The sequence below is a fragment of the Rhinolophus sinicus genome, chromosome 15 (assembly GCF_057876585.1).
Source record: "Rhinolophus sinicus isolate RSI-liver-muscle chromosome 15, RSI-T2T, whole genome shotgun sequence".
Taxonomy (NCBI): domain Eukaryota; kingdom Metazoa; phylum Chordata; class Mammalia; order Chiroptera; family Rhinolophidae; genus Rhinolophus; species Rhinolophus sinicus.
In genome coordinates this window covers 7844367-7857018 of record NC_142515.1, presented here as the reverse complement: position 1 = coordinate 7857018, position 12652 = coordinate 7844367, and the positions used below count along the sequence as shown (strand labels likewise).

General features: G+C 50.6%; 1 protein-coding gene across 38 annotated transcripts in view; it reads left to right on the top strand.

The window, feature by feature from the left end:
- The window catches only part of TACC2 (transforming acidic coiled-coil containing protein 2), a 186526-nt gene that overhangs the window by 114223 nt on the left and 59651 nt on the right, over positions 1-12652 (top strand). Inside the window, exon 1 of one of the 38 annotated variants that reach the window (XM_019752921.3) lies at positions 4127-4543. The exons of 35 other annotated variants lie outside the window; for them this stretch is intronic. In XM_019752921.3, the coding sequence (XP_019608480.3) occupies positions 4476-4543 (68 nt within the window). In that variant the 5' untranslated portion in view covers positions 4127-4475. Of the gene's footprint in view, positions 1-4126; positions 4544-12652 lie in introns of those variants that run through there. 2 more of the 38 variants (XM_019752920.3, XM_019752923.3) reach the window with 2 other exon arrangements.

The window sequence follows — 12652 nt, the reverse complement described above, 5'->3', positions numbered from 1 at the left end:
GGAGTTCCAGGGCTCATTAGGGCCATCGTTAGAAGCGTCGGGCATCACCGGTTGACCTAGAAAAGAAATACTGTGCAGTAGTAGCCTCTGCCCCCTCTCTGGACAGCCCGGGTGGATCTGGACATTGGACTGGGAATTAAGAAGTGGCAAGGAAGGGAGGAGTGGCCTGACCACGTGAAGGCAGTGCCTTCTGCTAGAAAGGTCTCAGTACGTGAGGGGAGTGATGGAACAGAGTAAGTAGTCTCAACTCCAGGTAATGGCCTGGCCCGAATGGGTGCTCAGTACAGGTTTCAATACATGAGGGAATGAGTGATTGCAATGCTAACTGCTTGCATGTTAATACTTTTAGATGGAGTCTGTGCTTTCTTATTGTACAAACCCATGATTTAACCTTTGTGGAATGCTGTGCGGTGGGGGGAAGGAGGGAGGAGGAGGCAGTAAAGAAGCAGGCGTGGGGTGGAGGGGTGGTCTGTGTTATCAGCGGCTCTTGTGGATAACCATCACCTGGGGGGAGGCTGTGCCCCTTCGGGGTCCCCTGGGTGCTTATGCTGGGTCACATGGCCCTGGGCTGCTATTCTTTTGAGTTTCCTTGGTCTGATTTATTTAGTAGTTTTTCTGTTTTTTCCCCCTTTTTGTTAGCAGTTCTTCTGGGTCCCATCGATATATCTTAATTATTTTTGTTTTGTTTAGTTTCTCCCATCACTGTATCTTAAGCAGCCTGTCTTGGTCAGCTTGCGCTGCTATAACAAAAATAACACGGACTGGATGGCTTAAACAACAACTTTTGTTTCTCGCAGTTCTGGAGGCTGGATGTCCGAGATCAGGGAGCCAGCGTGGCCAGGTTCTTGGTGAGGGGCTTCTTCCTGGCTTGCAGATGGCCACCTTCTCACTGTGTCCTCACACCGTAGGGGGAGGGAGAGGGCGATAGATTATGTGTCTCCTCTTTTTTTTTTAACTCTTTTATTTATTTTAAGTGTGTTTTTCCAGGACCCTTCAGATCCAAGTCAAGTAGTAGTTGTTTCAATCTAGTTGTGGAGGGTGCAGCTCATTGTGGCCCATGTGGGAATCGAACCGGCAACCTTGTTGTTAAGAGCACTGAGCTCTAACCAAGGGAGCTAACCGGCCGCCTCCTCCTTCTCTTTTTATAAGGGCATTAATCTCATCATGAGAGGTTGCTCATGACCTAATCTAACCCTAATTACCTCCCAAAGGCCCCACTTCTAAAATAGTATCTCATTGGACATTAGGGCTTCAACATAAGAATTTTGAGGGGACACCAACATTCAGCCCGTAGCACAGCCCTTTTCCTCTCGAATCACTCTCCCTCCCCGTGTGTGTGTGTGTATACACATATATACCAGGGGTGGCAAAAAAATGTATACAAGTGGACACTTTGGTCAACATTGCTCAAGCAGTAGTTCGCCGTAATCAGAATTGTCTGGACGCTGAACGCCGTAATCAGAATTGTCTGGATGCTGATGGGAACCACTTTGAGCACCTCTTGTAATTGCAGAAGTCGAATGTGACTTGCATTCATCTTTTAGTATCAGCATACATTGAGTATTACCATGTTAATACATTTTCCTTTCTTAAAATGTGTATGCATTTTTTTGGCACGCTCTGTATATGTAGTTTTATAGTAGGCTAAATTACCAGATAGGCTGTAGGCTGAAATACTAGGTAACCAAGTTTGTTTTGAATTATGGGCAAAGTAAGCACCAGAGGGTCTGAGACAGTCTTCCATCAGGACTCCACACAAACCCGTAATGCGTGGATTTCAGTGGCATCCACTTCAGTGGCAGCCAGGCTGTATTTGTTTTTCTCCCCAGGAGCTTGCTCGTGTTTTTGATATCAATGAGATGGTGTCAGCCTACTCCATGAGGTGCCACTGTGTCATTACTTCTTGCTTGTAGGGATTCTAAATAAAAGCACTTCACTTCAATGTCTCTTTATTTCCTCTATGGTACTAAGGGGAAAACGTTTCTTATAAAGAAGGAAAGAAAATTAGCACTGCTGGAGCACCAATTAGAGTCCTGGTCGTGGCCTTTCATATATGGTATTTTATTTTCCCAGTACCCTGCAAAGTAGATGCCTTCTCTCTCTTGGCCAGCTCAGGAAGCAGAGGCTTGGTATGCTTAAGTGGTTGCCTCAAAGCCACACAGCAAAGGGGCTTTGAGGGACAAGTCAGGATTGAACTGCCGTCTCATTTCAAGATCCTCTTGTTATTGCTGCAAACCCCTATCTACTGAGGGTAAGGACTCTTGGGGGGGGGGGGGGTTCTGTGCTTTCGCATAAAAAAAAAAGTTAGCAGGTGAATTCCAACTGTGGTTCCTCATTTTATCCCATGTATTTTTCTAGTGACAAGTTTGGCTGAAGGCCATACCTTGGTACCCAGGGAAGGGAGTCCCTTTCCTAAAAAATTAAGTCTCGGTAGTGCTTCTGAAATTTTCAGCTCCATGTGGTAAGGCTCTTTGGGGTCTCAGCTGTATATGGAGCCTGAGAGGTCTGTTTTCTGATGGAGAAATGAACCCTTGGGATACCAGGAATGATAAGGTGAACAAGTTGCAGGATCCTTGCAACAAGGTGATGCCCAGAGCTGACAGTGAGTGACAGCTTCCTGGGAGGTGCTTTCCAGAGTAAATCTCATCAGGCCGCCCTCTGACAGTTACCTACCCTAAGAGACTGATGCGATCATTAGCTATTTTCACATAAATGCGAAAGTAAACGTTCTCCGTGTTTACTGGAGATTTCATGTTGCTGCGTCCTGGGAAACAATTTTGATTTTCTGGCATTTGTTTGACACTGATCTTAAATACTAGCAGGGGAGAGTCAGAGCGCCATGAAGCTCTAGAACAATCCTGACATGAGCCATAACCTCAAAAGTACCCTCCCACGCATCCTGGGCCACAGTCGTAGAAAACACTCATTATATCGGAGGAAATTTTTAAATGCTTTGAGCATTTTCATTTTCATTTTATTTTCTTTTGGCCGCAATTTAGATGCATTTAGGCTGTGGAGTGAAGACATGCTGGGAAAGTGGAGAAGTTTTCAACTTAACCATCAGAGGGTCCACTTTAATTCAGTCATGAGAGTCTGTGTTTGGATCTCAGAAAGCAGTTGCACAGAATGGAGAGAAGACACTCGGGTTCCCAGGTGTGCCCCCAAACCTCCTGAACCCATTAGGGGATGAAGTCTTTCTCTAGCCTTTGTGAGAAGACCCAGGAGCCCAAGCCTTGAGGGTTTCTGAGTCAGCCACAAGCCAAGTGGGCAGGCCTGGCTAGCTGGGGGCATGGTTGCCCCAGCCTGGAATGGGGGTGGGTGCTGGGGGCCCTGTGATGGGGAGTCACGGACATTCCTGCAAGCTCAGCCTGTGTTTAGAATCAGAGGTGGGCCCTTTGATTGCACGTCATTGCGACCTGCCTCCCCCCCTCCCCCCACCACACATACCTTTGTTACAGCATTAGGGACCTGAGGTGGACTTCTCACCTTCCTTGGCCTGGCTGTGGAGAACTCATCTCCTGGCCTAAGATGGGGTTGCAGACCATAAAGCAGGCCCTGTGCCTCTTTCTCCCCAGCTTGCCCCAACCTCTCTTACCGCCCCCCTCCCCCCCAATTATGTGAGCAAAGTTGTCGGTGGAGACCTGTCCTGGGCTCACTGTAGGGGGTGTCCAGGCCCTCCCACCTCCCTGGCCCAGGCCTCAGCTGTCCAGGCCTGGCCAGCAGCCTGAAAGAGGCAGACGGTGGCAGATAGAGCCTGCAAACATCTTGCACGTTTCCCATCGCAGCCTGTTTACCTGCACCTCCAGCCACCCGCCTGACATGGGCGGGAGAGTCCATTTCCTTCCTCCTGGAGGGATGAGCCAGCGTACCCCTCACTACTCGGTGGTCAGCCGGGGAGACCACCACGCGCCCCCTCCTGGGGCCGCAGGCTCCCCAGCCCACAGTACGTTTCCATTTCAAAGCCACACAATGCCGGCGGTCGGGGCGCGGCTGGGGGAGGGGGTGCGGGTGCAGAGGGAGGGTCTTCGTCCTCCCCCCATTTCCGGAGCCCGCGATGGAGCTTTGTGAAGATGCTGTCGTAGGGTTGCACCGTGATGATGACATCACCGTGTCACACACACAAGCTGGGCTAGTGGGGGGCGGTTAAGAGCAGAGCTTTCGGACCACACCGGCGGCGCTCACGCTCAGACTTGCGCGCCCCGAGCACAGCCGCGCGCGCCACAATCACGCACACACACAGGCGCGCGCCGGCCACACGCGCGCACACTTCCGCGGCGCTCGCTCTCCGGCCTCCAGATCGCGTCCCGAACCGCAGCTCCCTGCTGCCGCCGCCACCACGGATGCCAGCAGCTGCTCCCCTCTGCAGTGCAGCAGCCCCGGCCGCTGGCCGGCCCGCCCCGGGCTCCCGGCTGGAGGAAGCACGCCAGGACGCTGGCCCTGCTCGCGGCTAGCCTGCTCGCCAGGGCGCAGCGAGGATGGGAGGGTCGCAGTCCCTGCAGCCAGTCCCAGCCTGCGACCTGAACCAGGAGGCTTCTGAGGCAATGTAAGTGCTCCCCGGCCATCCGGAGCTTCCCTGGAGGAGGACAGGCTGCCTGGGCTTTGTTAGTGTCGCTTCTCCTGACGCCTATGCAGCCTGGAGCTGGGGCTGGCCGGGGGTTCTCGGCAGCCTTGCATGGCTTTACCTGGTGGCTGCTCCTAGCATTTTGGTGCCCCCTCTGCAATGAAAATCTGGTAGCCCCAGGACATTTCCCGGGGGGATACAGTGACCCCTGGAATTCAGTTTCTGTTATTCAGCATCCCAGCGCATGGTGGGGGCTCCTTTCGCCACCAACATCTTAACTCGGCACCCCTGGCACAGTGGTATTTCCTGCAAGGGAGCAGCCGGGCATCAACAAGAGCCTCTTGGGAAGAACCCTTGAGTGGCAGCTTGGTGCCCATGAGACAGACCAGTTTTGGGGCAGCCACTGGCATGGCTAGGCAGATGGCGTGGAGCATTGCTGGTGGACAGGCAGTGGGGTTAGCCTAAGCATCCAGGCACTCGCTGTCTGGTGAGCACTGTGGAGGGCAAGGCCCTGGCTATTCTTAGAAAAGCCAGCCAAACAGTCTTGTAGTCGGTCTGTTGCTTGAGGCAGGATTTGTGCATCGATCCAGGAATCCTACCCTTTCTCTAAACCACAGAGCTAATGTGTTCAGAAGTGGCCGTTTCTCCTAGATGGGTGCTTAGGAGAATTGCCATTTCCGTATGGTTGTCTCCGTTACCTCCCCAGGCATGTCTGGAGGAGGGGGCTCATTGCGTAGAGCTGGCGTCCGGGCCCCTATTTCAGCAGGTCAGACTTGTATGCAGAATGAGCCTCCACAATCCACTCTGACGAGCTCTCCTTTCCCAAAGAGAAGAATGTGTTTCAGAGAAGAGCATTTTCTGGGGATTTGGGGACAGGGCTGGTAAACTGGCCGGTTCATGAGAGCCCTTGTGTAGATTAAAAGACTGTAGGGATTGGGCCGTGTGTTGTAGTAGGGATGCGGAGCCATGTGGGGCGTCCCCACTCATCCCCATGCCTGGGCTTCAGTGAGGAGCTGGCTCAGCGCGGTGATGTAATCCTAGGCTGAGCCTCAATGGTTTTCCAGGCTCCAGCTCTTCAGCAGCGAACCTCACTTAGGAGCAGGTGTGCACTGATCATCTGTCTTCATCCCTCCAGCTTGAGCGAGCATCGTCTTACAATGCATGGAGGCGGATCATGTTGGAGGCTTTATTTGCCCTGCTTGCCCTGGAAGCCTATGCTTGCCCAGGTTTTCTTCCACGTGTAGTACTGTGCGATGCATGGAAATAGAAATTACCATGGAGGGAGAATTCACGCCTCCGCAAAAAAGGACAATTTCAACCTATTTTTAAAAATTCTGTAAACTGGAAATCAGTTAATCAGACACTAGCTAGCTAGATAGCAGGGCTCAAGACCTGTCTCAAAGAGCTTAAGAGACTTGGAAAAGATAATGGGATCATATGTTTGGGAAAATGCGCTCCTCAGCCATTGGCAATTCGGCTCACCAGCCTCTTACATCCCTGCCCTCTTTCCCAGTTGAGTTAATAAATGACCAGTATCCTGTAGGATGAGGTCTGAGTTTGGAGAGGTTCTGTTAGGTACACTGCCTTTTTGGATAAAGTCCCCTACGGTTCTGCTCTGTGGGGGGGGACAATAGTGTTTACATAAAACCCCAGGCTGAAGGGCCATATTGTGGTGGAAGCTGCTTATCAAATGTTGCACGGTTGAGTTGGTCCTCACGCGCCAGCCTGAGGCCTCTCTCCCTGGATCTGCTACTTCTGAAATGTCTCTCAATGCAGATCGTTAGGACAGGGTATTTACTCTTTCACAAAACCCCGTCCTCCTTCCCCTAACATTTTTGTTTTTAAAAATGGAGACTGAGGCACCGTTTGGGGTGGGTGCCATTCCTAGCGACAATTTTTCTCTACCATCCCATCCCATCTCTGCTCGCTGAATAACTGGAGCTTGGTTTTCAGCTACAGATTTGCTCATTTCCCGTCTAGAGGTTTTAAAAAATGTATTAAGAGAGCATCCCTTTTCTGCACACGCTCAAGGCTTTCATGATAGTATATGTTGCCATGCACAAGCGTCATACACAAGACAGCAGAGCACATGGTCTGTGGCTGGAAAGGCGCTTCCACTGTGAGACGAAGCTGCCAGGGCTGCAGGAGGGACAACTCAGGGTGCACACCTGCTGCGAGGCGAGGCGCACTCCGTGACAACTGGAATCTGGGGGGAATGCATGTCTTTTTCTCTGGTGGGTCCCTGTGAAAGATCGGCTTAGGGAGGGCCTGGGCCTTAGAGTGAAACCAAAAGACAGAGGAAGACGGGGGTGATTTGGAAGTGACTGCAGGAATTTTTTGTTTTGTTTTTTGTTACAGGATTTCACATCTTCAGATTTCAGGCTTGGGGTGCTTCAGGCAGCTTTGGTAGCCCCGGATGATACTGTGTTCCCCCGAAAATGAGACCTACCCCAAAAATAAGCCCCAGTTAAGTTCTCAGACAGGCGGATGCATTTAGTACATTATGACGATGTTCCAGAAGAAGATGACATGACTGTATTTGAATACATGTAGATTGTTGTACATTAAAAAAATAAGACATCCCCTGAAAATAAGCCGTAATGGAGCAAAAATTAATATAAGACCCAGTCTTATTTTCGGGAAAATACAGTAGCTCTGTTCTGTACAGGATGCAATAGGATAAGGAAGGAGGGAGATCACCAGTCCTGTGTCTCCCCTTGGGGAGTAGCAGCAGGAAAGCACATGGGATTGGGAGTTGGGGAAGGGAGGCTGGCGGTTCAAGTATTGATCGGGCCCTTGCAACTCCCAGGTGGCCCACAAACAGCATCAGCTTCCCCTAGGGGCTGGTTAGAAATGCAGACTCTCAGGCCCCACCCCAGACCAGCTGAATCAGAAGCATCATTTTAAGCATCACGTATATAGATACCCATGTGATTTCTAGGCAAAAAGGTTTGAGAAGCCTTGAGTTAGTTAAGTCTCCCCATCCTGGTCCATGAGAAAGCATGGACTCCTCTAACTGCTTCTTTCCTGTCTGGGAAAGAAGTTCTGGTAGCGATAGAGTCATTGTTTGCAAATAGAAGAGGGGAAACAGAGAGGAGAATTCCGCTGCAGAAAACACTTCTCAGCAGACGTGTGGGAAATACACACAGGAAAGGGACAGGAAGTACTCCAGTCAATGTGGTCTAAATCGCTTGATTAGACCCTGTTTGTGCCTTTCTTCTGTGGCAGTCCCTTGTGGCTCAGCTTCTGCTAAGTGAAGCAGTGTTGGCTACTTTGTCCTTTGTGTTGTTGGAGACCCTTGTTCCAGGGGTTCCCTCAGCTTCCTGCGAATTCCCACACCCTAGTCACCAAGAGGCAGCCGGGGGATGGGGGTGGAGGGGCATTACCATCTGGGAGTAAAACGGGTTGTCCTGTTGGCAAGTTCAGCTGCTTCGACTGTGGCACCACACATGTCCCCAGCGCTATAAAACTAGTCACAAATAGGGAAACCCATGCCGCTGTAGACCCGTGAGAATCAAGATAGAAGGGCCAGGATGGATGGAGGGAAGTGAGATGGATGAAGCAACAGGCCCCCGTGATTGATGAGCTAGGAGTGGGAAGGTTGAAGACCGTGGTTTAAGCTTGCATGACTAAGAGAGAGATGTGGCATTTGCCAAGACAGGAAAACTGGATTGGGAGCACGTTTGGGGGAAAGCTGATAAGTTTGAGCTGGGATCTGAGAAGCAGGTGGAATCAGAATTGTATCCGTGAGAGCAGCCAGCACCAGGGAGAAATCTTGGGCACCACCTCACTAGGTTGTGTGGTTCCAATAGGGGGTTGGGGCTCCCCTGATCTGTGGTCCCCCACGACAAAGTGGGGGTTTGGTCCCTTTCATCTTTGTGTGGCTCCTGACCCTGTCTTTCAGTCTGGGAGCTGTTGAGAGGCTCCTGTGATGAGTTTTGTCCCAACTGCCTCATAGGTGAGCAGCCACATCTGTAAAGACTGAGAAGACGAAAGCACCAGACAGCAGCAAAAGCGGGGACACTTTGTGCCTGACAATTGCCAACATTTAAGTCATTGAGAAGGCCAGAAAGGGCCGCTGGGGTTCCTGGCAGGAATCTTGCTTTAGGCCTCATTGAATCTCTTTCAAAGCCTTGTTTCTTGAGGCGACCCTTGGCTAAGTCATGTAGCTTAAATGACAGTGTTACTGTGGGCTGCAGACAGTTTCTTAGTTCCTGGAAGCAGATTTCACTTTGGATATTATTGTTGGACAAAATTAGTAGAGTTTCCACCCCCCAACACCCCCCAAAAAACAGAATAAGCTACAAAGTTATCTGTAAAATGGAAATTGCCTGAGTCTCAAAGGAAGCTCTTGGGGGCTGGCTTGTTCAGGCTGCTTGAACAAAAATACTGGAGCTTCCATGTGGCTTAAACAACACTTATTTCTCATACGAGTATTTCTGGAGACTGGGAAGTCCACAATCACTGTGTCAGAAGATCCAGTGTCTGGTTGTCTGTTGAGGGCCCATTTCCTGGTTTTCAGATGGCCATTTTCTTATGTCCTTACATGGCACAGAGAGACAGAGAGACAGAGACAGAGAGAGACAGAGAGAGAGAGAAACTCTTTTCAGAAGGGCACTAATCCATCATGAGGGCTCCACCCTCATGACCTAATTACATTGGGGGTTAGAGTTTCAACACACCACTTTTGAGAGGGACAACGGCACTGAGCCCCGAGCAGGTGCTTTTTTTCTCGCTGTCATTCCCACGTATGGCCAGCGTGGCCCTTGTAGCCAGGTGCTTGTGTACAAGAGGACCCTGGCCCTTCACTTCCTTCTCTGTGGGACTTATCTGCAGGTTTTCTCTAAGGTGGCCTGAAGGCAGAACATTCCGAGGCCCTCAGCTAGCTACCAGTTGTCCAAGGGGTCATGCCATCTCTTTCTGCTATGGTACAGGCGTGGGGACCTGCTAACAGTAGGACAAGCAGCTAGGGCTGGGGCACTGATGGAGAGACTGTGGGTAAGTGTTACGTGAAGGTCAGTGGATTCTGGGCCAGTCTTTCCCCATTGACCCTTCTGCCCCCATCCTCATGTTTCTTTCTATGGTGGAGAGCCTGTTTCTGTGTCTATAGTTTTGGTTGCCTAGGAACCACTTTAGCCTGAAATATGATGGGCTGTTCTTGACAGATGGATTGCCTGAGCTGGAGCAGCAAACCGGGATAAGCAAAGGATGTTGAACAATTCCATCCTTTCCCCCTAAGATTAATGATGAAGACGTAGGCATTGTAAACAGTTGTTCCATGAAAACCAATTGTTCATGGGCTAATGCTTTTGTTGGACAAGAATCTGGGAGAGACTGGTTGGCCACAAAGAAGTGACTCAGTTGCAACTGCTCATATACATCGATCCTGCGTTGAAAGCAGTAGCTCGGATGACACTGGTTCTGTTTATATTTACAAATTCACCTTAGCAGTGGTTTCTGGAGAGCAGGTGTGTGGCATGAGCCTATTTGCATCGCCAAACGTGGAGACAGCTCAATGCTGGAGTGTCAAAGCCGAGAGTGAAAAGCTCTTCCTCTTAGCCTTGTCTGGGTAGACTCTGGTGTTTTCTGTTATAGAAATATTGCATCCATTAATCCCACAAAGCAGGCACTTCTACCCCCATTTTATGGATAAGCAGACCAAGGTCTCTGGAGGGCTTAAATCAAGGGGTCAGCAAACTTTTTCTGTAAAGGGCCAGAGAGTCAATATTTTGGATTTTGGAGGCCATGTGATCTTTGATGCAGCAAGTCAGCTCTGCTTTGAGAGGGCGAAAGCAGCCACAGACAACTGGTCAACCAACGTTCTAGTAAAACTTGACAAAAATAGGCAGTGGCTTGTAATTTGTGGAGCCCTGGTCGTACAGGGGTTGGTGCGGGACTTGGACCCATGTCCCCTCCCTGATGACCTCCCTCCTTTCGAACACAAAATAACATGTGTGCAAACTAAGCCAGTCCGCACACAGTTCCCATCTCAGCACACGGCAGGCACCTCATCCACCCAGCTGCTCCAGCCAGAAACCCGAGAGTTAAATGTTGCCTTCTCCTTTTCCTTCCCCTCCCTTACTAGCTAACAGACCAGCTCACAGTCCTTTCATTGCTGTTAGTCTAAAATCCACCCCTTGTGGGGGCCTATAGGCCTGGAGGTCCGGCCCCCCTTCTCCTCCTGCCTGCTGTTCTCTGGCCACACTGGTCACCTGTCAACATGCAACACTCACCTGCCTCAGAGCCTTTGCATTTGCTGTCAGGAGTCTGGGAGGAACTCTGCCCCACACTGGCACCTTCTCCAGTGCTGTCCAATAGAACCTTCTGCGAGGATGGGGAGGTTCTCTAATCTGTACCGTCCAGTATGGTAACCACTAGCCACATGTGGCTCTTCCGCCCTTGAAATGTGGGTGGTGCATCCAAGAAACCCAATTTTAAATTTCGTTGAATTTAGTTAGAATAGCCCTGTTATGGCAAGTGGCTGTTTATTGGACACCACCGCTCTGTTTCATCCTCTTGGAGTTCTTTGTAATATTCAGCACAATTTGGAGTTATGTGTCTGGTCTCCTTTAACTGTTCTCCTCAGAGTGTAGGCAACATGAGGGCATTCTACTTGTTTATGCTTGTGTCCCAGCATGTAGCACAGTGCCTGGCACATAGTAGGTCCTCAGTAAATAATTTGTTGAATGAATGCATGAACGAATCAATGAAATGTCTTACCAGCCAAAAGAGTCGCAAGCACGTGCACGCTGAGCTGTGCTGAGAGAGCCTGCACTTGGGGGCTTGGAGGGGCAGGGAGAAGCTTGGCTGGACCTCAAGCGTTAGGTTCTGTGGGCTTGATGCGAGGACCCGACCCACTGCCACAGAAACCACCGGTTCAGCACCGTGCCTGCCTGTTGCCACCGTGTGGCGTCGCAAGATCCTGCCAGTGCCACTGTTTCAAGGACATGCGACCCTGCCTACATGCTCTTGGGAGCAACCCAGACAGAATTCCTGGCAGGCTGCAGCTGATTAGCAGGTCTCGCAGGTGTCAGCGGGACCCTCGCCCCTTCTCCCGCACCTCGGCCCTGCCCTCTCCCTTTCCCCTCTCTCTTTTCGCTCCCCTTCTGGATGTTTTGCTCTTCCTAGATGTCTGTTTTCTGCCATACCTCTGTGCTCAGCTCCCCTCTGCTCTCCTCCGCAGCGTCTTCTGTCCATCTCTGGGCTGGTCTCTCTTCCCCTCCTGCATCTCTTTCCACCTGTGGAAGCTGCTCCTCATTGGGTATGAGGCGGGGCTGGGTGGGCCTGTGAGTCACGGATTACCTCTGTTCCTGCATTCTTAGCGCTTGCAAAGGAAAGCATCTCCTGGGACGGAAGGTGGGTTTGTGCACAATGCCTTGCGTGGGCTGTGTAGTCAACGAGCTTTTGGCATGCTGGACTTCCCACAGGTTTGTACCTGCCAACCCGCCTTACTGAGAAGAACTTGTTTCCTCTGGGACCGCTGCTTCTCTCATTTCCTCTGCTTCCTCCTCCTTAAGTGGAAAAAGCAGCAGCTACTGGCTCTGGGCTGGGGGTCATGGTGGGTGGGTAGAGGCAGGGCGGTCCTTTGCTCATGGTTCAGTTTGCTCCTACCCCGCTAAGAGGCAGGTCTTAGTAGCTCCATATCCTTGTGGGGCTGACATCTCAGGCCAACTGCTGAGGCAGTTTGCCATCAGAATCCCAGCTTTACTTACACCAAGGAGTTTGTAGAGTTTCCGAGTTTGAGAATTTTAGAGCTGGAAACACCAGGTCTTCAAAATCACAGACGGCTTTTCCCCACAAGCACATCATTTGTCAAATACCACTCAAGTCTTTCTGCTAGTCATTATTCAAAGACAGTCAGGTAGTCATTTTATCTTTTTAACTTTCAGTTTGCTAAAAGGTATATTTTTAGATGGACTGTATCATTTGGTAAGCTGCAATCAGAGGCACCCCAGGGCAGTGAAATAGTTTAGAGTGCAAATTCTCTCTCCCCTGAGGAAATGTAGTGGATGTTCATTTGAGGATAAAAATGACCAATCATGGGTCCTTGGTCCAGGCCTTCCCTTGAGTCTTAGCTTTGCCCTAAAGTGT